General features: G+C 44.2%; 1 protein-coding gene across 1 annotated transcript in view; it reads left to right on the plus strand.

The window, feature by feature from the left end:
- The window catches only part of LOC125426347 (cytosolic phospholipase A2 epsilon-like), a 77,355-nt gene that overhangs the window by 16,269 nt on the left and 35,531 nt on the right, over positions 1-25,555 (plus strand). Inside the window, exons 10-17 of the mRNA XM_048484605.1 lie at positions 624-759; positions 2,071-2,207; positions 4,671-4,893; positions 7,929-8,040; positions 14,463-14,600; positions 18,734-18,844; positions 20,367-20,558; positions 22,167-22,334. Of these exons, the coding sequence (XP_048340562.1) occupies positions 624-759; positions 2,071-2,207; positions 4,671-4,893; positions 7,929-8,040; positions 14,463-14,600; positions 18,734-18,844; positions 20,367-20,558; positions 22,167-22,334 (1,217 nt within the window). The remainder of the gene's footprint in view (positions 1-623; positions 760-2,070; positions 2,208-4,670; positions 4,894-7,928; positions 8,041-14,462; positions 14,601-18,733; positions 18,845-20,366; positions 20,559-22,166; positions 22,335-25,555) is intronic.

Genomic DNA, 25,555 nt, shown 5'->3' on the forward strand with positions numbered 1-25,555 from the left:
AAACCACCTCTGTCCCAACAAACATGCAACAACTTGTTTTGTGGGTAAAATATTTTGGCCATAGCCAAAGGTATTTATTGACTAGGAGTTAACAGGAAGCAAAAAATGTCACAGGATGGGGGAGGGTGATCCATGCATCAGGGCAGCACGATTGCTGTCCCCCCAAAGCCATCTAATTCCTCTGCCTGCCTGCTGGAGGAATTGACTGCAAAGGCAAGATTTGTACTGGGGCATGCCAGATGGGCAATAGACCCCAGTCTTGTGCCTGTTCCACTCTGCAGCTCGAGAGCAAGCCTGGTAGCCCCTGCCGGGTGACCCGACCTTCAGCTCGCTCCACCCCAACCTCTTAAAGAGGTGTTAGAGCACTGTAAGTTTTGAAGATTATTATTATTTTGCAGCTTATTATTAACTGCGTATATGCAGAACTCTTGCTGGCCTCTATGGGTACTAGTCTAGCTCTGTGTAAGTACATTGTGGCTTTGATAAACAGACATCTGCCCTTCACATTCTGCAACTCTGTACAGCCATTTGTCCCAATTAAGTAGCTCTGTAATATACACTTTATTATTAACAAAATGCAACACATTGACCTATTGTTTGTTCTGTCCTTAACTATACGTAAGGCCAAGAGGCCTAGACGTACGTTTGGGGTATGAATTATGCATGGAGGAAAAAATGCTTATACAGAAGCGAAAGGGGATAGCTGCAGCTGCCTTGAAAAAGGTTCTCCACCTAGACCGGGATCTCCAGGACCATGAGGTATGTAGGATACAGCTCTGGTATATATTCAGAATCTTTAAAAAAGATTATACTGATTCATGGATGAGTAACTGGTTGAGCAGAAATAAAACGTTCTGAAGATGTCTTGGGGAAAACTGTGCAAACTCCTCCCCCCCACCACCACTTCTTTTAAAGTCCTCAAGACATTTTATTTTTGCTGTGCAGAAAGGACCTCAGAGTGTTCAACTGTCACTGGCAGTTGATTGCCTTTCCAAGCCCTGCTGTCAGCTATAACAGGGGTTGTACCTTGACCCTTCTGCTTTGAAAGCATGTGTTTTACCACTGAGCTATGATCCAGCCCCAGGAAGCAGTAATATAGGGTGAAGTTACACATAGCATATTGTGATTTGCATTCAGACATGTTACCCATGGCAGGGATGCCAGCCACTTTGTGGGAGCAGGAGATCCCCTCTGCCAACTCCTGTCTCCTGCTACCAATTGGAAAGGCAGCCAGAGAAAAATAAAAAAGCAGTTTGGCTACCAGTGTAATAGCACTTTTGGGGAAAACCCAGGAATAGAGTTTCATGCAGTTCCTAGAAGAGGTGTGACATCACTTCCAGGTTTATCCAGAAGTGACATCACATTGTCACTGATGACTGCCCCCATGTCCCTACTCCTCATCTCCTACTGGTTGCCATGCTGCATCTTGCAATCCTACACCATTGACCCTGAAGACTATGGACACTTGAAAATCTTTATGTATGAACAAAACATTCCCAATACAATGTATTTTTGCACCAATGATCCTTTACATGTTTCTCACAGAAGAAAAAGAACCATCTGCATTGGTTAAAAGTGTTAAGGGTGCAATTTGCAAGTGTAGTTTGCATGTGTTAAGTGGAATCCACCCATTTTAGCATATATGAGGGCATCTACATAGCAGTTGGCTGGCATTTTAATAATTTAATTTTAATCCATTTAAATTACACTTGCAAATTGTACCCTTAACACTTTTAACCAATGCAAATGGTTCTTTCTCCCACTCTGGACATCCCGCAGGTATATATACTCCACTTGCTTTACTACCATCAGATCCTCTGAATATGCCACCCACAGATGCCAGCCACAGCAGGCAATACGCAGGAAAAAATGCTACTGGAACATGGCCATACAATACAGAAAACCCACAATACCCTAGTGATTCTGGCCATGAAAGCCTTTGACAATACAATGATCAATTCATTCATAATTTGCATTTGTCTCATAGTCATCACCATCTTTTCCTTTTTGTTATTCATTTTTAAATGCACTTAAACATTCATTGTTTCTGGACTTCTTTATGCCAAACAGGTACCAGTTATTGCTGTCATGGCAACAGGGGGTAGTTCCAGAGCATTCACTGCTTTACATGGCCACTTATTTGGTCTACAAAAATTGAACCTGTTAGATTGTCTTTCATACATCTCTGGGTCTTCTGGTTCTACATGGTAAGGACAGCATAACAAATGATTTCCTTTGTGTTCCCATTTATCTAACATAGTAGATATTCATTTGTTTTTAAAATGTATTTACTGATATTTCAATATTTTTAACCATTCATATCTTTTGATCAAATTATCTCCAAGGTTGTATGTAGATGATAGATAAGCTTATTGCTGATGTCAAATCTGTAATTAGGGGCGGGTGGCTAGAGTATGTTGGATCAAGAAATAAGAGTCAATGTGCAGAAGTCTGTGAATGTGATAAGTGAGCATATTGGTGAATAAGATGAAATTCCTTATGAAACTTGTCCTTGGCAGGAGGCAAGTAGCTTATCTCTTACTTTAACTGACCCACGTAGAGTTGTTGTAAAGATGCTTTGTTGGTGCTTTGAAGAAAGAATGGGATTTACCGTATATACTCGTGTATATAAGCATATAAGTCGACACACCTAATTTTACCACAAAAAACTGGGAAAACTTATTGACTCATGTATAAGTCTAGGGTGGGAAATGCAGCAGCTACTGGTAAATTTCAAAAATAAAAATAGATACCAATAAAAATGTTTTAAATATTTATTTAAAAGAAAAACAGTATGGTATCAACAATACTCTTTAAAAGTTCTGAAGTGGAATATATAATTCTCACAGACAGTATCTCTTCAGAATTTCATAGGGAAAATGCTCAACAAGATCCCCCCTTTAAAAAGTCCCTACAGGTTCTCCTTCAACACAGATAGCTTATCATTACACAGTGAAGATACTTGCATGGTGATGGCAGCTGCTGCCCCAAAGCAGGTCTGCAAGCTCAGCTGGACAGAAGTCCCACCTGCTTTCCAAAAATACTGGGTGGGGGCTGAAAAAGGTGCTGGCAGTGGCTCCAATGGTGCGGATTTCCCAATGAGTATGGCTCCCTAGCATTCAAGGAGCTTCCTGGCCTGAACAAAAATTCTGTAACATATACATTTAATATTTAATATTCACACCTATTCACTGAATATTCACTGTGAATGAAGCTACTGGCCACCTGCAGTGCAGCGAAACAACAGCCCAAGGCTTACCTGGGAGCTGCCTTTGTGTCCACATAGCAGGGAGCAGGTGCAGAAAAACGCCCTCAGCTCCCAGGTTTTTTTCGCTCGCCACCCATTCCCCCCACCCGCTTGCCACCCGTTCACTCGCGTATAAGTCAAAGCGGCTTTTTTCAGCACAAAAAATGTGCTGAAAAGTAGACTTATACACGAATATATAAGGTAATTAAAAATTATTTAAATATGAATAAAGGTTAAGACTACTGAATGTAGGATGATAACAGTTCTTTATTTTATAGTCTTTTTAAAAAGAAAAAAACATACAGTTTCTATTAGAAAGGAGAAGCTTGCAATATATTTTTAAGTAGAGTTAGGCTGGCTGTTGTGGGTTTTCTGGGCTGTGTGGTTGTGGTCTGGTAGTTTTGCTCCTAACATCTTCAGAGGCATGTCACAGTATTTCTCTCTGTGGTGCCTTATAAATCCACTGAAGTCAGTGGTCTTAGAAGGGTGTATCTCTGTTTAATCAGATGGTTCATTTTTACATCAAAATTAATATTGCAGTGTGGTGTAAAAAATCAGTTTTTTAAGAAAATTGTCCCTTTGCATATTTTCTTTTACTTTCCTATGACAGGTCAATTTAATGAGTCCAGACCTTAAGGGATGGTACAGTCCAACTGCAAGCATAGCTTATTTGTACTGGCATCTACAAGCAAATTTCTAGCTCAAGATTATCTAGAGCTCATTCCGCACATGCAGAATAATGCACTTTCAAACTGCTTTCAATGCTCTTTGAAGCTGTGCGGAACGGCAAAATCCACTTGCAAACAGTTGTGAAAGTGGTTTGAAAATGCATTATTTTGCGTGTGCGGAAGGGGCCTAACACAGTGTTTCTTTTTTTAAAAAAAATACTACAGGGAGGAAAAAAGAATATCATAACTTGTGTATTTTGACCCTCCCTCCACAGTCTGCATCTCCAGAATGTAAAAAAAAAGTTCAGAACAACTTTATAGCTTGTTCGCCAGTTTCTCATCACCCTTTTGTTGCTCTTCTCGGGTATCTCTTCAGAAATACAAAGGAATAGAAAATATTTATTCTCAAGTTGGCAAACAATCTCAAGAAAAGTTCTGTGCTTGAAAAGTGCAGCAATCTTTCGCTAGCCTGGTAATAAAAATATCTCTTCCATTTGTTGAAGGATTGTTCTTGGTCATAAAAATGGGGCTGTTTCTAAAACTGGGCCCAGTGCTCTCTGCAGGATTTGATGTTCTTTTGGACTGAAAAATCTTGTCAATCAGATTTGTTTCAAAGCATGAAATCAGCCAATCTGACTCCCTGATTTTGCGAACTAAATTATTAACATTTTTGTTTACTTTCACAGTACCTGACGATTAATGTTCACAGTTTATTTCAACAGTCATTTTCAAACAGTCTCATTTCCTTTTTGTAGGGCCATGTGCAATCTGTATGAGCAAGCCGACTGGTCACACCAAGATCTTTCAGGAGCAATAGCAGAAGCTCGCAAGCAAATGACAAAATGCAAACTGAATATATTTTGCCTGGAAAAATTAAAGGAGTACAGTCATGCGTTGGAGCAGCGGCAAAAAGAAGGATACAAAACGTGTTTTACTGACCTTTGGGGAATTTTCATTGACAAAGCCTTAAGCTGTGGGGTAATGTATCTCTCTCTCTTGAGTTAGAGAAAATGAAACTGTGAAATACTCCTAAGACAAAATGCACACAGAATTATCCATACAAAAACTGTTTTGGCAGAACAATGCAGGCAGGGTTGATATTTAAGCCACTGGTGTACCCAAGGAAAAAATTGCTTTAACTTTTACTTTAGACATATACTTGGAATGGGGTGGCTGCTTTAAATTATAGGTTAAATTCTATAGGTAAAATATACTACTGTATCTTTGCTATTCTTGCTCACAGTTGTAGATCCACTGTCAACCAATTAACAGCATCTCTGTTAGCATATTCTCTCCCTTCCTATTCTGTGCTTATGTTACTCTCTTTAAATCTCTGCATTGTTTGCTGTCTTCATTTATTCATGGACAGTAGTTGTCAAGGCATTTCTCTGGTGAGAACTACCTGCTGCTGCTAAGGGATGATTGGGAGACAAAGAGGAAAGTCCACCATTACCATTTCAGCTTATCAATACTCTGCAAGCAAATGGCAGCAAGCATATGCTTTTACGGTGCTAGGGTTGCCAAGACTGGTTTAGGAAATTCCTGGAGATTTGGGGTAGAGCCAGTGGAGGTGGAGTTTGGGGAGGTGGGGGAATTGGGCAGGGATGGCCTTTGAAGTGGCCATTTCCTACCTCACAGGGTGTTTGTTGTGAGTGGGGAAGGGCAAGGAGATTGTAAGCCCCTTTGAGTCTCCTGCAGGAGAGAAAGGGGGATATAAATCCAAACTCCTCCTCCTCCTCCTCCTCCTTCTTCTTCTTCTTCTTCTTCCTCTTCATCCTCCTCCAGGACAACTGATATCTGTCAATAGGAGATCAGCTGTAATTTCAGGAGAACTCCAGACAGACCCTGTCAAGAAGATGATGACTGAGGTAGCCCCTTGTCTCTGCTACTACCTCCTGACAATTATGAGAAGGAGCAGGCTTTCTCCCCTCAGCAGACTGTCGCATTACTCTACAATTCCCACAAATGAATTACCCCATTAGCAACTGATGCTTCTTATTTTAAAGCTTGCCAGCTATCCCTTACTCAGGCTGCATGAAGCTATATTTGTCAACAAGACATATGAAGAGTCAAAGCTGAGATGAAGTCTCTTGTGTGTTGAACATATTTTAGTGGAATCTGAGTTTTGGCATGGAGCGCTCTCTCTCTCTCTCTCCCCAGTAATTTAAGTTCTCCATAAAATTGAATCTAATTCTTTTAACAATTTATTGTTTATTTAGGACATTTTTAATGCTGCCTCTCCAGGAATCTGTCTGAGGTAGTTTATAAAAATAATAAAACAAAACATTAAAAGATATTAATTAAAGCCCAGCATTTGAAAAAAAAAACCTCCAGCCTATTATAAAACATAAACCCAAACCCAGGCAACTTAGAAGAACAGTTTCTAGTCTAAAATATTGTCTTACAAAATCAGTCCCTTCATTAAAAGCCTTAGTGAACAGAAATGGCACCTAAAAGAAAACAATATGGGCACTAGGCATGCTTCAACGGGGAGGGCATTCCACAAATGAAGTGCCACTGCTGCTAAAGCCCTGTCTCTGGTTGCCACTTGCCTCACCTCTGAAGGCAGGGCCACAGAGGAGGGCTTATGAGGCAGATCTTAACTGGTGGGCTGGATAATTAATGGGAGGAAGTGGTTCTTCAAGTAATCTGTCTCCATTCCATATAGAGCAGGGGTCTCCAGCAGATGTGTACCTGCCAGAGGGACATGTGGTGCAGGCCTTTCAGTCACATTCCCCCCCCCCCCGCAGAATTGCCCCACACAGTAGCAGCAACGGCAGTTGCCAGCAGGCCTACAGTGGGCCCGAAGTCGGTGAGCATGGCCCCGGCACAAAGAGAGCTGCTGGGCGCTGGCTGGGTCCTTGCAAGGATGCAAGGATCCTTCCAGGACCATGCTTGCCAGCTTTGGGCCTGCTGCAGGCCTGCCAATGACCGCGGTTGCTGATGCCTTCATGGAGAGAGCCGCCAGGTTCTAGCCAGTTCCTTGCATTCAGCGGCTCCCTTCATGCCAGGGTTGCACTTGCTGCCAGCAGCATAAGAACATAAGAACAAGCTTGCTGGATCAGATGGGAGTCCATCTAGTCCAGCTCTCTGCTACTCGCAGTGGCCCACCAGGTGCCTTGGGGAGCTCACCTGCAGGATGTGAAAGCAATGGCCTTCTGCTGCCGCTGCTGCTCCCAAGCACCTGGTCTGCTAAGGCATTTGCAATCTCAGATCAAGGAGGATCAAGATTGATAGCCATAGATCGACTTCTCCTCCATAAATCTGTCCAAGCCCCTTTTAAAGCTATCCAGGTTAGTGGCCATCACCACCTCCCGTGGCAGCATATTCCAAACACCAATCACGCCTTGCGTGAAGAAATGTTTCCTTTTATCAGTCCTAATTCTTCCCCCCAGCATTTTCAATGAATGCTCCCTGGTTCTAGTATTGTGACATTTTCTACCCCATGCATAATTTTATAAACTTCAGTCATATCCCCCCTCAGATGTCTCCTCTCCAAACTAAAGAGTCCCAAACACTGCAGCCTCTCCTCATAAGGAAGGTGCTCCAATCCCTCAATCATCCCTGTTGCCCTTCTCTGCCCTTTTTCTATCTCTTTGATATCCTGTGGGGGGCAGCAGCAGCAACCGCGGGGGTGTGTGTGTCTGCAGCAGCAACCACAGGGAGACGATAGCAGCAACCGTGGTAGGGTGGGGGTGGGCGGTGGCAGCAGCCACGGGGGGCACTCACTGGCAGCAGCAACCTCTCCAGGCAGGGGAGTGGGCAGAAAAATCAGGTCTTGCCCCCACTTTCTGACAGCATACCTCTGCCCTCCAGATGGTTATGGACTACGATTCCCATCAGCCCCTGCCAGCATGGGCAATTGGCAGAGCTGATGGGAATCATAGTTCATGAATATCTGGAGGGCCATAGGTTGGAACCCCCTGATTTAGAGCTTTATAGGTAAGAACTAGTACTTTTAATGTGCCCAGAAAAAAAAGGCACATTAACTTAATGTTTGGTTTTTACAGAAGCCCAACTGTACACTCTCAGGACAGAAGCATGCGCTGAATCATGGCCAGAACCCGCTACCTATATACATGGTTCTCAATACCAGAGACAAGTACAGCCTTTCAGAATTTAAAGGTAATATTATGCATATTGCACTTGATTTGAAAATGAAAAGACCCCTATTTATGAGGTTATGTTGTAGTCTAAGTAGACATCTCTCTGTGTCTTTCTTTCACACATACCTCAAACAACCTGATTTTGAACTAATCTAACATTAGTTTGCTTGTATTCTTCCTTTCTGCTTCTAAGATGAATTTCTGAAACATTATTGACTATGAGTTTTTAAGGAAAGATTTAAAAAAAACAGAAATAGAAAGTGTAAAATAGTGGTCATACTAGGAGTTGATACATTTCAGTTCAAATCTTCACTCTGACATGAAGTCAACGCTAGTTACCTCTGCTCAGCTTACCTGCCTCACAGGGTTGTAAAAATAAAATTGAGGACCACCCTTATTTATTTTTATTTTATTAGATTTATACCCCAACCTTTCCCATCTAGAGCCAGGTTTCCAGTGGTGGGATTCAAATAATTTAACAACCGGTTCTGGTGGTGGGATTCAAATAACTTAACTGGTTGTTTACAAGCACCATTTTAACAACTGGTTCTGCCGAAGTGGTGCGAACCTGCTGAATCCCACCACAATGCATATGCCCCCTCTTTCCCCAGATGTGTCATTGGATGTCATGTTTAGGAGTCGTGGACTCTAATCTGGAGAATTAGGGTTGATTCCTCACTCTTCCACATGAGTGGCAGCAGTGACCTTGGGAAAGTTACAGTAGTGTCAGAACTCTCCCAGCCCCACCTACATCATAATGTGTCTGCTGTGAGGAGAGGAAGAGAAGGGAGAAGAAGAAAACTTTGGATTCATACCCCATTTTTCTCTCCTGTAAGGAGACTCAAGATAGCTTACAAGCTCCTTTCCGTTCCTCTCCCCACAACAGACACCTTGTGAGGTAGGTGAGAGTGAGAGAGTGCGTCCAAGGTCACCCAGCAGGAATGTAGGAGTGTGGAAACACATCTGGTTCACCAGGTAAGCCTTGCCACTTAAGTAGAGGAGTGGAGAATCAAACCCAGTTCTCCAGATTAGAATCCTCCTGCTCTTAACCACTGCACCACGCTGGCTCTCAAGGTTTGTAAGCTGCTTTGAGACTCCTTACAGAAGGCAGGGTATGAATCCAAACTTTTCTCTTCTTCTTCTTCTACATACATGTAAATTAACTGACCAACAGCATCATTGGGTGCCTAAGAATTCTAACATTAGGTTAGTGGGAGAAGAATGTCTGTCTGTGGAAGGGCAAATGGAAAATGAATATCTTAGTTTCTATATCCAGTATAGTTTCTATATCCAGTACTATATCCAGTACTATATTAGTTTCTATATCCAGTACTAGAGATTTCTGGACTAGATAACAGAAGTGACAGAGTATCCTTCCAGCAACAGTGGCTGTACTACTAATGGAAATGGAAAATAGGAAAAGGTGTCACTTGCCCTGGAGGTAACATGGTTCACATCTGTTCGGAAGCCTTGATCCGTACCACAAAGCTGAAATAAGGCATCCTGAGGATGCAAACAAAGGCATTCTGGGAAGGCACTCTGCACAGCTTTTCCCCCAAGATGTCCTTAGGACGCTTTATTTTTTGCTCAAGATGTCTTTTTTTTTTTAAAAAAAGTTTCAAAATGCACCTTTCCCCCCTAAGCTGACTGCAAGACATCTCCTATCTGGCTATGCAGAATGCAGAGCTCAGGAGGCAGCTTATGTTTCCTGCCTGATTGTTTTGCTCAGCTTGTGCCCATCTTTGGGCAACCTTCAGCAAGTGGCAGCAGGGAGAAGCCCTTCGGGCCTTTCCAAGAGAGTTTGAACTAATGGCTGCATATGCTATGGGTACTAAAACTGGGGGTTTTTTTGGTTGTTGTTACTTTGCACTGGTTATTTTGTTGTTACTTTGCACTGGTGGTGTGAGAACAAAAGATTTCTTCAGGGCTTTTGATATTACTTTCTTGTCACTTTTGAGATGGCACTAAAAGCTCGGCGTTGGATTGGATTTTTGAATTTATGGTTTTAAAAGTCAAATATTTTGCAAGATAATGGCCTTTACACATCTTGTGCACCTAGAATCGTCAAATTGATCTTAATTTGCTCATTCACCTTGTCTCCAGCTTTCTGTTTTCTTCCAGTCTCTGAACTCCCCAAGATGCCCTCTAGTCTTTTTGAGTGTCTTTATTCTCATCTTGCATGCAAATTAGTTTTTTATGGTCTAGGCCAGGGGTAGGGAACCTGCGGCTCGAGAGCCGCATGCGGCTCTTCTGCCCTTGCACTGTGGCTCCACGAGCCGCCAGCCCCATCCTTGCCCGCCCTGCAGGCAGCAGCATGGGTGCACCAACTGCCCACAGTCGGCTGGGCCGCGCTGTGGGCTTCCCCTCTTGCCTGCCTTGTTGGTGCGGGGCGGGCGCTTTCCCGGCGGCTGGTGAGGCCGAGCCGCCAGCTTCATCCTTGCCCGCCCTGCAGGTAGCAGGGCGGGCGCATCCATGCACTTCTCAGAATGAGCGGAGTAAAAGGTAAAAAAACCCAACCCTATATATAGTGTGTTATCTTTATTTTAAATGTCAAAAATTATTTGCGGCTCCAAGTGTTTTCTTTTCCCGTGGAAAACGGGTCCAAATGACTCTTTGAGTGTTAAAGGTTCCCTACCCCTGGTCTAGGCTTCTTCTTAATCATCCTTCTTGCATTACCAGTTTTATGAAGCAAACATTTTTTAGGTAAAAGTAGTCTTGAGGCCCCAGCTGATGAAACGAAGCTGTCCTGGCCTGCTCTACTGATGAAAGAGGATAGTAATTTTGGGGTGTATATACAGATCCATGGTGTATGCACACAAAACATCCTTGGGTTTCATGGTTCAAGGGGAAAGAAAAATCACAACACCTGTAGTTGATGTCTTCCTTTTTTTTCCCAGTGCAAATCCTGGGCCCACTCCAGAAATACTTTGATTTGAGTCATAATATTGTTTCCAGTAGGGGCAGAACTTATCCCATTGCTCTTTCTTGAAGATGAGAAGAAAATATGAGTTTGGTTCTATGTACTTAGTTTCAATGTAATAATGTTGTGGACCAGCCTCTAAAAAGATAAAAGCTTTGGGAATCTCTTGAAAACATTGAGAATCTCTTGAAATCTCTTGGAACATGCATCCTTTTGTGAGTAATGCAATGTTGACAGACATGGTTTGGATCCTTTTACTGTTAGTTGGATCTGTAACTAGTTGACAGATCACACCCAGATTGCTTCTAAATGGTTCCTCATCCTCTTGAAAAGAGTGACAAATGGAGTTCCTCAGGGATCTGTCTTGGGCCCTGTCTTGTTTAATATATTTACAAATGATTTGGATGAAGGAATCGAGAGGATGCATGTTAAATTTGCACTTGATACTACAGTAGAAGACAGAGTCAGTAAACAGGATGATCTTCACAGGCTGGAAAACTGGGCTAAAACGAACATTGCATTTCAATGAAGATAAATGTAAACTTCTGCATTTAGGTAGGAAAAGTCAAATGCACAGTTGTAGGATGGAGGAGACTTGTCTTAGCAATAGTATACACAACAAGGGTCTAGAAGTCTTAGGCCGATTTTGCACACTGAAATTGCCCCCCTGTTGGCACGGGGAATGCCCTGATGCAATCAGGAGTTTTGCATAGCCCGTGGTGCTGCAGCGTGACTGCCACGTTCCTGCCCCGGAACAGCCCTATGGCAATGGCTTTGCTCCACAAATTTCCTGAACCACAAAGGTTGAGGTCCTTTTGAAATGCCCTTTCGATGCTCCGGAGGCTTCTGCTGCTGTGCAAAACTCCTCCGTAGCAGAACCGGGGCCAGTTTTCCCACCTTGCTGCTCTGACCTGCCCCATCAATGGACAGTGCTGAAAAGCAGTGCCCTCCCCACCCTTGCAGTGAAAAAAAATGGAGGGAGAAACCTTGGTTTTTATAAAGGAGGGAGAAACCTTGGACAGAAAAGCAGCACGTGCAGGCGCCGCGAGTGGGTGGACACAGAGGTGGGATCCAGCAGGTTCTCACAGGTTCCCGAGAGTAGGTTACTAATTATTTGTGTGTGCCAAGAGGGGGTTACTAATTGGTGATTTTGCCATGTGATTTTTGCCTTAGTTATGCCCCTCCTCTCAGCAGTAGTGCACAGAACTTGAAGCAGTCTAGCAGGAGGGTGATTACTAGGCGTCATTCAATGGCAGCTCTGCGCCTCGATGCAGTATCATGCTTCCCACCCAAGGACCATAGCTGCAGCTTGGCTGTTGTCCTTGCCACAGCCCCGCCCAGGAATACCCCGCCCCTGGAATGCCCGGCCATGCCCCCGTCATGCCCCGCCCAGCCCCATTGGTGCTACGCCACAGTTTGAATCCCACCACCATGGGAACCTGTTACTAAAATTTTTGGATCCCATCACTGGGTGGACAGCGATTCTCTCATGCATGAAAGGATTTTAGATTTACATTTTAGATGGAGGGGGTGGAGGGCAGCGATCCCGTTGCACATGCAAGGATTTTAGACCAGGGGGTGGGGTGAGGGTGCCAATTCTCAGCACCAGATTTGTGTTCAAAGTCATGTAAAACTAAAATAGTGAAAGTGAGTTTGGGGAATGGGGAAACATTCAGCAAACCTGAACGCAGGAAATGGAGGCTGCCTGTGCATGCATGAAAGAGACTATGGAAGAGGTTGCGGTGCTTAAGCGGTGCTTATGGGAAAGCCCCAGGCTTGTGGAGAACCATTTGGGGCTTCCCACACCAGCTCTGACTTGAGTGAAGGAAAGAGCTGGGCAGCAGTGAGGAACTACAAGCAGGGTGAGAAGTCCCGCAGCAGGTACACTCCCCAGCTAAGCAACAGAGAATTTAGAAAGTGCAAATTCAGCCTTAATAGACCATTCACTGATCAGTGTGATGCACTAACTAAAAAGGCACGATTTTGGGCTGTTATCACCAGATCACATGAAGTGATGGAATCCGTTTTCTCTGCTCTGGTTAGACCTCACTTAGATTATTGAGTTCAGTTTTGGGCAGTTCAGTTTAAGAAGGATATAGACATTTGGGAACATGTCCAAAGGAGGATAATGAAGATAATGAGGGGTTTAACGACCAAATCCTATGAGGAAAGATTGAAGGAGCTTAGTATATTTCGCCTGGTTAGATGATTGAGAAGTTATATTATAGCCCTTCAAGTACTTGAAGATGGTTATCACATAGAGGATGGTGCAGAATTGTTTTCTGTTGCCCTAACAGGTTGGACCAGAACCAGTGAAACTGAATCAAAAGAGTTTTTGACTAAACATTTGGAAGAACTTCCTGACATTAAGAGCTGTTCTTCAGGGGAATAAGCTTCCTCAGAAGGTGGTAGGCTCTCTTTCTTGGTGGTTTTAAGCAGAAGCTTGATGAACATCTGACAGCAATTCTGATTCTGTGCACTTAGGCAGATCATGAGAAGGAGGAAAGGGAGTGCTGTGTCAGTGTGTGGCTCTCATGGCCTTTGCTTACATGCCCAGGGTAATACTGATCAGCACTTTGGGGCCAGGAAGCAATTTTCCTTGAGACCTGATTGGCCAGGGATCCTGGAAGGGTTGTTTTTTTGCCATTTTCTGGACATGGCACAGTGATCACTTGGGTGTGTATGTGAGGGAGGGGAAGATAGTTTCCTGCATTGTACAGGGCGTTGAAATAGATCACCCTGGAGGTCCCTTTTAACTTTGTGTTTCTATGATGCACACTCAGAAATACAATCAGGCTCTGTTATCATTTTTCCTGTTTGGCTTCATATCTAATTGCTGATTATTTCTCCAATGGAAAGTGAACCTGGTAGTGTATAAATTGTGTATAATTGTGTATAAATTAAGGTTAATATTATACGTGCCATAAATCAAACCTAAATGCAAGGTTTTTTTGGCAGGACAGTGGAGAATTTACTGCAAAATCAGAGTGGGAATTTTTGCTGCTAGAAATGTTTGTATAAAGAGTTTTTCCAAGGCAACAAGTTTTTGACAACATTCCAGTCAGGCAACCTCTAGCCTTCTCGTCCACACCACAGATCTAGAGTCATTTTAGAATTATTGTGAATGTTCTTGCAGTATAAATCTCTTGAATGTGTTATTTTAATCTTTACATTTATTAAATATTCAGTTACTCCTAGAAAAGCGATTATCTGAGTCACAAGGTCAACAAAAAAGCTTCAAGTGTCAGGCTTCAGCTGCATGACTGACAGGACACTGATGCTGTCAACATTCCCATGACACACAGGGCAACATTTCCTGGGGATGTGGTACATACGGACACTTATTAGACAACTCTATCTGAAGGCAATTTTGCAATGTATTTAAAGACTGTATATTATAATACAAATTCAAAATTTGAAATTTATTTGTGACGGTCAGGTTAATTTTCTTTTACTACGGTAACTAGTTCAGACTCTACACTGGATTTTGCACAATTTCATAATTTGAACCTATTTTGTAGAATGGATGGAATTTACACCCTATGAGGTTGGATTACTAAAATATGGTGCATATATTCGTTCTGAGGATTTTGGAAGCAAATTCTTTATGGGTCGGCTGATGAAGAAAGCTCCTGAATCTGAAATCTGCTACATGAAAGGTGACTTACTTGACCATGATTTATTGCATACACATTGTTATAAATGCTCCCCAAACTGTGAAGCATAAAAACTCAAACCAGGATACTCTCTTCTGGTCTGTATATTTAACCTGATTATATTGATATGAAGTCACAGAGTTGTAATTGACATCCACTTAGATCTCCTTACGTAGCCAACACATTAGGTGTAAATATATGTAGTGTCATGGACACTGTTGGATGAGGATCTGGGTGACCCTGATTCAAATCCCCACTCTGCCATGAAGCTTATTGGGTGATTTTTGCGCCCTCCCCCAGCGTGACATCTTAGGGTTGCTATGAAGATAAAATGGAGGAGCACAGCACAATGTATGACACCCTGATCCCTTGGCTAAGGGAGCAGGATAAAAATGTACTAAAGTAAATCACAAATGGTACAGATTGGCTAGGAACCTAATAATTAATACTGCAGGCGGGGGATTACATTTCTCAATACTTCCTTTTGCAATAACATGTACGTGAGGGCTAAGTTAGACATTTCTCTGATGAAATCTTAGTTTTCCAAAGGCATGTGGGGTTTTTTATGTGGGAAGGAGTCAGTCAAGCATGATCATTCCATCAGCAGTATGAAGTGGCACAGTCCAAGAAATAGGACAATGTGAATATTTTGAATGTGTACAATGCCTTATATAGAGAGCAAAGACAGCAGCAAAGGCTGCTCCATACTACTTTCAAATGAAGTGGGGAGGAGGTAGAGGCGCATGGCCTATAGGGACATGGGGTCATCCATGTCCCCAGGTGCATGCCTTTCAGTCACATGGGGAGATATTAGCCGTACCCCCACATGATGAAACGGTGTGTGCCCTAGCCACATGCCACCAAGCCCTGTCCCCCTGCAGGGAGGCGGGGGTAGGGATAAGCAGTGGGCGGCCATGGCTCCTGCCTGGGCTGTCTACCGCTGCCGAGCTCTGCCCTGGCCTCTGTGCAGGCCAGCTTTTGCCCTCCCCTGGCCCGGGGGATGGCAGGAGCCAAACTGCCCCTGAACCCCCCCCCCCCCGAGCCCCTCCCCAGTGCAGGAGGCACCCAGAGGAGGTGTTGCTCCCAGGTGCCATTTCCCCTCCATTTACTTCTGGGAGGAGGGGATTGGGTTAGGTCACTGGTTGTTGGGAATGGAGAACCATTCTATGCTCACGTCAGGGGCCTGATGCAGAACCCAAGGTGACCTGCTTCAGGCAGCAAATAGTATGTCATAAGGGAGAAAAAATCCATTGCTTTTCTTCTTCCTTTTATTGTTTTCCTCCTATTTGTTTCAAAGCATCACATAGATTTATCTGAAAATTGTGAAGTGAAACTTCCAAATAATGTCTGTATCCAACGTTCACTTATGTGAATGAAAAACAATGTAGTCCTCGTAGAATCTAAGTGAAGATGCATATCTAGCTTTCTCCTAAAAGATTGTACAATTTTCAGACTTTGGTTTGCTCATGCATAGATAGATTGACTACAGCTAGCATCCAGAGGCAGCATGGTGTAGTGGTTAAGAATGGTGGACTCTTATCTGGAGAACCAGATTTGATTCCTCATTTCTCCAGATGAAGCCTGCTATTATTAATCAATCAATCAATCAATCAATCAATCAATCAATCAAACTTGATAGACCGCTCAACCCCCGAAGGGCCAGTCACATTGCTAGATGGGCCAGTCAGATTCTCTCAGATCTCTGTCAGCCCACACGGAGGCAGGCAAGGGCGAACCACCTCTGTTACTCTCGTTTTGAAAACCCTATGGAGTAATCATAGATCAATGTGACTTGATACTACTTTCCATCATCACACTATTAGCATGTTTCTACAAAAGTTCTTTATTAGAATGAAACTTGGTCAAGACCGTAAGGAAAATCTGTTCTTGTGAAAGATTTAGCTCCATCCCACTTGAAAGATTTAGTTCCTTCCCACACGAATGTTTCTCCTCTTAGTGATGCTGATATGCAAAGGAACTATAATATTTATTCAACTTTGGTGGTTTCTCCTGGCAAACACCTTCTTTGGAACAATTCTAGGGATACTGAAAACTTCGACATTAACATGATCAGCAGGTAAATTTATTTGATCCCAAACGCTTGTTTGCATGCAAGATTAGCTCCTGATGGAGCTAATATTTTTCTTTGGTTGAAATGTGCCTTGAGCATCATGGCAAATAATTTTGTGCCTGCACAGTAACTGCTTGTGCTACAGAGCCAACTTGTGGCTGGATGCAAGCTTTCAGAAGCTTTTGTGCTTGCACAGTTTCAAACTATATATTCTTGATTACTGGAACTATATATTCTTGATTACTGGAACAAAGGCACATACACACCCAAGGTCATAATCAGGTCATGTCAAGAAGTTCTTCTAGCCAAGGGGAACTTCTTGGTTGCCAGCACTTCAACTCTGCCCCAAAGTTGGGAACCGGAGCATCTCACCAGCCTTATAACATGAAGGCTTGGTAAGTTTTTGGGTAGCATGATCCTCAAGGGTTCTTAAATATGTATGGAAGCCACAAACAAGTACAAGGCTTATGATCGATAAATTTAAGTAGAGTCCAAGTAACTAAACAGAACAGGCTCAAACAGTAAGAAAACAAATTATCTTACTAGTCCCAAATGAGGACCTTGTCTAAACACAACACAAGAAGGGCAGGCTAACTTCATAGTTACCCCTTGTCTGCTCCTCCAAGCTCTTGATTGGCTTTGTGCAGCTCATGGCCTGGTCCCCAATCCAGGCAGCCATCCAGTAACTCTGAATCATAGTCCAAGACCTCACAAAGCACACCTCATTAAGCAAAACTTCTATCGTTATCAGGAAATCCCATGTGGAGTGACGATCCTGAGCCAGTCATAGCACTTGCCCAACCTAGGTAAAATTACTGATGACATACCTTTGGGAAGTTCTCCCTTCCCCCAGGGCAGGCAAGCATTAGGATGTCACTTAGGCCAAATGGTGAAATCCCTGGAATGGTGCAAGTAATTGGAATGAGCAAGTAATTTATATTATACTACTGTATAATTTATATTATATTATTCAATTGGAATGAGCAAGTAATTTATATTATACTACTGGGTGTCTGGCCAACCCAGGAAACAAGAGGCCAAGCATGTTTTCACACTTGTGGCCTTATCAATAGAATGCATGAATGTGCACTATTATCCTCCCTTGAGAGTTAACTCAACCTTTTGTTAATCAGCAGACACTTTGTTAATCAGGAGACAGGAGGAGCGAAATAAATAAATCATGAAGGTTCCTTTGGAAAAAGAAACTTGGTGACAGGTCATTAAAGGGACCAATTTGTAAAGCATAGAGTCACTCACTTTATTCCTTGTTGTCTTATGGAGATACATCCATCAAATGACCATAGAGAGCATACATTGGCCTGAAAGCACTGGAGTGTTCCTGCAGCTTTCTTCCTTGGAGCACAACTTTCCTGCTTCTTGAACAGGATTTCATGGATCATTTTGGGCTGTACAAGGAGGATGGAATCTGAGAAAATTATGCCCTGCAGCTGACTATCCTGCGATCTAAGGAAACTCTCTGATGGATCTAAGCAATTGCCTGTTTTGTCTCTTCTATAGTTGGCAGCATCTACTGAGAAATAATCAAAGACATTGACATTAGTTAGGTTCATGGGCAGATTCAAAGACACACACAGATTTCAATGACACACAGCAAGTAATAAATCTCAAAATGGCATATAGGGGAGATTTAAGATTTTTTCTCCTCATATGCCATGTTCCTGATCCAAATCAGACCAGCACATGATTGAGAATTATGTTTTCAATGGGAAATTCTCAGAAATTTATTGAAAGTTCCTGCCAGGGACAGGTAGATTCTGTAACGTGTAAATCTCAGTCATCTAGTCCAGTATTTCAACACAGAGTGGCAACAGAACGTTAAGATTTCAGGTCAGGGTCTTTTTCAGTCCTGATACCTGAGATCTCTCAGTCTTAAAATGCCAAGGTTTGAATCTGACATTCTATGTGTGCATGCAAAAGAATATTCATACTTTTTTAAAACTTTGAACTTCCCTTGGTAAAACTTCAGAATCATCATTTGCCTTTTAATGTGTGTTGGTAAATGTCCAAATCAAGCCTTCTAAAGACAAACAATCTCTCTACACAGGTTTGTGGAGTAATGTATTTTCCTATCACCTCCTGGATGCCTCACCTGGACGTAATATTCCAGAAGAAAATTGCTGGCACAGATGTACCCGGGATACAATAAACAATATTGGTTGGTCAAGTATTGTGCATAGTATTTTTGGATATAGCTTTTTTAAAGTGTGTTTCTTTGGTCTCTCATTTTAGAATCTATTCTGCTATGAATTTGCAGGTGTAATCAGGTTACAAGATAATGGCTTGGAGGTGGGTTCCCTTAGGGTCTAGAATACAAGGTGATGGCTTGGAGATGAATACTTCCTACCTCTCACCCCATCCCCACCCCCCGTTTCACTTGCAGCACTCTCAGACTTCAAAAAGTTAGTTCTTAAGGCTATGGAAATCTTCTGTTGGTATGAGCATCTTTGGCCTTTTCTGCTTGAGTAGTTTACAATGTATCTTGTCATCAAATTCATTGTGTTATTTTTTTCATTTCTGTATATATTTCATTTCTGCACAGTTAAGCTTTGAAAACATTTTCCAACAGTGTTCTTTGTCTGTTGTTTTCCCCAACACTTTAACAGCGGTGTTTTCCCCAGTCTGTTTCAGAGCAGGTGTTCCTTGTATGAGTGAAAAATCTCCAGATGGCTTTTTTTCTCTCCACCCCTCCAAACACCTGGCACTTATCCAGGTCCACATGTAGTCACCCAACCTCCCCTTCACCCATTTTCTCCTTCCCCCTACTCTGTTTTTCCAGAGGATTATTTTTTAAAAAATAGCAATGAAATGTTAGTTCACTGAGCCATCTAAGTGCTAGGGCCATTGCATCAGTGATAGAATGCTAAAACATTGGTATGTATGAGAGGAGCACTGGGAGCAGTGGCAAAACGAGGGGCACAGCGGGGGGAGGGGGCTGAAGCCCTGAGTGCTACTTATTTGGTGGCACATTGCAGGGCTGTGCCCTTCCTCACAACTTAAAGCATCAGTCAAGTCATAGCTGACAAGATATAGAGTGGAAGGTAGTACTTGGCTACAGTTGAGGTACAGAGGGCCCTGCATTCTAATTCTACTGGGTGTACAGAGGGCCCTGCATTCTAATTCTACTGTATGGTAGCTGCCAAGTCACACTGTGGCTTGATATAATTGTTTACTTCATTTATACCTTCTCAATAAAAGCCACAAAGTTCTGCCAAATCTCACTGGTTGCAAGGGTGCCTTAGAGCAGTGGCGACGCGCCAAGGGGGCGGCAGGGATGTTTGCGACCCTCTGGGCACACGACCCTTTGAGGGCCTGGCAGGGGCATTCCACAGTGTGACGTGGTGGGGGTGGGGTGGATGGGGCGTGGCAGGGGTGCAGTGCACATGCGTCCCTTGGGCACAGTTCCCCCTTGCTCCACCCCTGCCTTAAAGGCAAAATTCTGCATGAATTAAGTCACTGTCATTGACCAGAGGAGGAAAGATTCACAATGTGATTATGCCACATAATGCCTTTTCTATTGCTAGACATCAAAGGGGAGAAAAGAAGGGAAGCAGTCATGCATGTTTCTGGGCTAAGATTTTTCATGATCACAAATCCTAACAAAGATTAAAAATAAAAAAATAATTATTGACACTTAGCTGTTTCTATTAACTGATCTTATAATTTGTTTTGATCTACAGAAGAAAGGCCTCCTCAACCACTATCACCACATCAGTTGCATACTTACCTGGTTGCTCCTGCCTGTAAATTTGCGAAGCTCCTTCGGGAGGTTTTAACAAAGAGCTTAACAATATCAGAGGTGTACAATTTCATACATGGACTCCAGCTAAACAATGGGTATTTTGATAACAAGAACTTTGAGTTATGGAAAGGTAAGTGGCTCTAAGACAATGAGCATAAGTTGGCATCTACTAAGAATTTTATACTGTTTTGGTACACATTTCTTCCAAGGAGTTGTCTTCAGCTTTAAACTTGATACGTTTCTTCAACTGGTAATCTGGCACAGTGTGTTGCTATTTTGCTAATTTGCTGAGTAGCAGTATGGGAGCTTAGCTAAAGTGTATCCTTATTTTTTGTCACCTAAAAACGAGTGACTGTCAGGTGGTCACTTTTCCTAAACCCTGAATCCTACATTTTCACTGCTGTTCAAAGGTGACTGCCCATTTATTATTTCTGACATGATCCCAAGTTAGTCAGGATCATGTACGTGGCATGATGATACATTCAGACTTATGTCTAGTACGTAGTATGATGAGACATTCAGACTTATGTCTAGTGTCGTTAACGGCAAATGAAAGCCACGGTAAGGCTTCCTAAAATGGTTGCATGGTCATTCTAAACAAGATGAAATTATACTAGCAATAATACCTCTGTAGATATTTCCCAACATACCAGTGTTAGACTTTGATTCTCACAAAAATTTCCATGGAATTTCCCCTTTTCATCTTGGCCCTAGTAGTACTTTGTTTTTAGAGATGATATGAATGGTGGGGTTTTTTTTCTTATTTCCAGAACTGAATATACGTGCCCCCTATTTTTAAACTCTTTTTGACACAACACAGGCCCAATATGCCCAGTAGAACAATGTTGCAGTAGAACAACAAGTTTTAAACTCAGGTTACTGAATTCCAAGATGTTAATTTGTTGAATTCCCTGATCTACTTTATTACATCATGCCTTAGACAAGTTTTTTTGCACTGTTTTCCAGTTCATAAGCCTAGTCCACTGCATTTTTTACTGGATGTCTTTGAGTCTGATTGATTTTAAAAAATATATTTTTACTTCTCATTTAGTCTTAATGAGTAAGATGAGCTATACATATCATAAATAGCAATGTAAACCACTATAGTGAGTAGGAGTTGGACTGGCTAAACTAATTTTTTCAACACAGCTTGGATGAGGGTGAGGCAAACAAGAACCTAACCAACTGCAAGTCATAAGTGAACCCAAATCAATATGTCAGTTTCTATCCAATGATTTACAAGTGCGGTTGGCAGTTTATGCAGGGGTGGAATGCACTGTTCAGCCATATTTGTGGATTGGTGAGCAGCAGCAATATGGGCTGCAGATGCTGAACTGCAGCACATGGAGAGTGGTCAACAGTAGATGAGGCATACATTCACCACATCAGCACTGGATGCTCCCCAGCTAGCTGTTACACTGTTTGCAACTTATGATCCCAGACTTCCCCTTGTCTCCACCACAACCCAGAAGTACCTCTGGACAATCAAGAAGCCTAATTTCCCCACCACTATAGTCACCACTCATTGGTTGCAGCAGCATAATATTTTCACAATCCTCTGTTTTGCATATAAATGAACTAACGTACAATGTTTTGTTGTAGCCGCAGCTACAAAAGGCAACACTGGGCATGGGTTGTTGTACTTTGTTAAAGCTTGATCTCATATGCATAATCTCAAAGCAGCAGCAGATTTTTTCTTAAAGCAGATATTTTCTAATTAGAATGTTTTCTTTTTCAGATACTATACTAGATGATCTTCCGAACAATCTGAATACAACAGAGTACCTGTCCCTTGCAGATACTGCAGCCTATATTGATTCCAGCTACCCCACACTCATGAAGCCGGAGAGAAAAGTAGATGTGATTGTGCATCTAAATTATTCTTCAGGATCTCAGACAGAAGTGAGTTTACACATTTTTAATGATCAATATATCAAATTCTCCAAGTGGCCAAATCTGTGGAAGTTTAAAAATCCAGACATGATATCCATGAGCAGACCAGGCAGATCTTTCTACAAATCTAAAAGAAGCTCCAGTTTGCTGAGAAATTTGAAATCTTAAAAAACTCCTGCAGAATTAACTCCCCTCTCCAGAAGTTGCATCTGTATTATTAAGGAACAAATACCCTCTGTAGCTGTTGTTAGTTAGCAGAGACGGAGCTACCAGGGAATGGGGGAGATGTGTTGCACTGGAAAATCCCCCCACAGCGCCCCCCAACATCGCCCTCCCCACTCACTTTAGTGAAACAGTGCAGGCTGGAGAAGCGGCCTGTTCCCTTCAGGCTAAAAATGGCCTGGTGGGAACTACACTTCCCAGGAGACCTTGCAAGCTCCAAGGTATCATGGGAAGTGTAGTTCCCATCAGGCCTTTTTCAGCCTGAAGGAAACAGGCTGCTTCTCCAGCCTACACTGTTTCACTAAGGTAAGTGGAGGGGGGGGGCAAGGGGCAGGGCACTATGGAGGGGAGGGTGGCAGAAAACACAGAGTGCGCACCGGGCACAGTATGGCCCAGCTATGCCTCAGTTAGTTAAATTCTCCTATGCTAAGTAGCATATCAGGCAACAAGTGCTCTCCAGTATTTCCGGTCTTGAGCAAATGTTTACAGCCTCTTCCCTTGCAATATTCAGTATCTTCAGATCTTGCTTGAATGTTACCCTCCAAGTGTTTTGGGGGCATCCTCACTGTCGTTTGGCAGTCTTTAGGATCCAACCATTCTCCGTGTGAAGGATGTGGCCAGCCAGTTGAAGTCTTCTGTGTGCAACGATGGTATGGAGTTTGCACATGCCACTCCTTCGGAGCACCTCTTCATTAGTGATGTGGTCATGGCGACTCTAGGCCTCTCCTTAATAAATTCTGGCCCCACCCATGAGGCCGGGCACACGCTGGATTTGGTCTTTGGGTCGGGGGTTAATCTGGTTGTATCCTCTATTGATAGAGTGCCATGGTCCGACCACTATGCCCTGAAGCTGCGGCTTGACATGCTGCGCCGCCCCTGTCTAGGCGACGGGCCGATTTATGCCCGCCCACAGAGACTTATGGATCCAATTGGTTTCCTGAATGCTCTGCGGGACCCTGAACCCGCCGGCACACTCGATGAGCAAGTGGAGGATTGGAATTCCCGCCTCTCTGATGCCATCGAGACTGTTGCTCAGTCCTCTGCTTCCCCGTTCACGGCGAGGCTCCATGGTATACAGAGGGGCTAAGCCAGATGAAAACGGTGCTCAGGCGTCTAGAGCGAGTGTGGAGGAAAGCTTCGTGGCCAAGCAACGCGTACATCCTATAGGGGCGTTTATGAGAAGCCTATGAGATGGCGGCGAAGGAGGCGAAGAGGGCTTTCTTCTCTTCCTCTCTCGCATCTGCTGGCTCTGCGCCCGGCTCGAATTGTTTCGGATAATTCGATCTTTGACCTCTTTATCAGAGGGTTCTACAAATGCGTGAATTGGCTGGTAGCTGTGAAGGCATTTATGAGACTTTTGCCAGACAAAGTCGATAAAGCTCCGCCAGGACCTTCCACCAACCACCTTAACTACAATTGGTGAACTGGAGGCTCCCTTGCATCTTCTGGCCCTTGTTTGGCCCCGGATTTTCCCTGCTCTCCGAAGCTGCTGTTGACAGGATGTTGGCTGCTGGTAGATTACTACCTGTCCTCTGGATCCGTGCCCTTCCTGGCTAATTAAAACTTGCGGGGAGGAGCTACGACTTACCTGTTGAAGATCATCAATGACTCTCTTGAGCAAGGAGTCTTTCCAGATGGAGTTGAAGGAGGCAGTGGTCAGCCCACTCTTGAAAAGACCATCGTTAGATCCTGAAGATCTGGCCAATTACCGCCCCGTCACCGGATGCTTTAGTTTCTGGGGAAGGTAATTGAGAAAGTGGTGTTGGAGCAACTTCAGGGTTTCCTGGATGAAACATCAGCTTTCGACCCCTTCGAATCCGGCTTCCGTGCTGGGCATGGGGCGGAGAGCGGTTCATTAAGCTGTCACAGATGCAGCTCCGTATGCAACTTGAAGCCGGCCCGGATCGGCGCTACTGGTGTTGTTAGATCTCACTGCGGCGTTTGATGTGGTCGACCCGCGACCTTTTGGCCCACAGCCTGGCCGCTTTCGAGGAACAGGGCGCTGTCCTTCAATGGATTGTCTCGTTTCCTCAGGGGGCGGAGTCAGCAAGTGTGGTGTGGGGACAAAGCTTCCTGAAGGTGCCAGCTTCATTGTGGTGTTGTGCCTCAGGGGGCGTTGTTGTCCCCACTGTTATCCATTTATATGCGACCCCTTGCTCGGTTGATGCGGAGCTTTGGGCTGGTCTGCCATCCAGTATGCTGATGACACTCAGCTCATTCTGTCGATGGAAGCGGGAGCTGTCACCGCCCCTGCAGCTCTACAGCATTGTTTGGAGGCGGTCGGCTGGTTGGTTACAACAGAACAGGGTAAAACTTAATCCATCGCAGCCGGAGGTCGTCTGGCTTGGCCGGGGGGGAGAGATTGGGGAATTCCAGCCACCCGGTGTGGGAGGGGGTCACGTTGGCGCCGACCTCCTCCGTCCGCAGCCTGGGGGTCCACCTGGATTGATCTCTTTCAATGGGGACCAAAGTGACCCGCCTGGCAACCCAAGTTCGCGTTTTTTCCATCTTCGACAGGCCCGACGGCTGGCTCCCTTCCTCTCCAACGCTGACCTAGCCACTGTGATCCATGCAACGGTCACCTCCAGGCTAGACTATTGTAACTCGCTCTACGCGGGCCTTCCCTTGCGTCTGATTCGGAAGCTAAAACTGGTCCAAAATGCAGCTGCACGTCTGCTCACAGGCAGTGCCATCTGGGATCATATCCAGCCTGTGTTGCACCAGCTGCATTGGCTCCCAGTGGAGTTCCGAATCATCTTCAAGGTGTTGGTGTTGACCTTTAAGGCCTTACGCGGCCTGGGACCCTCGTACCTTCGGGACCGCATTACCCCATATGTCCCGAGTCGACCTCTGGGGGGGGGTGGGGGGGGGGGGGGGTGGGGGGGGGGGGGGGTGGGGGGGGGGGGGGGTGGGGGGGGGGGGGGGTGGGGGGGGGGGGGGGTGGGGGGGGGGGGGGGTGGGGGGGGGGGGGGGTGGGGGGGGGGGGGGGTGGGGGGGGGGGGGGGTGGGGGG

The sequence above is a fragment of the Sphaerodactylus townsendi genome, linkage group LG02, assembly GCF_021028975.2.
Source record: "Sphaerodactylus townsendi isolate TG3544 linkage group LG02, MPM_Stown_v2.3, whole genome shotgun sequence".
In the NCBI taxonomy this organism is placed as follows: Eukaryota; Metazoa; Chordata; class Lepidosauria; order Squamata; family Sphaerodactylidae; genus Sphaerodactylus; species Sphaerodactylus townsendi.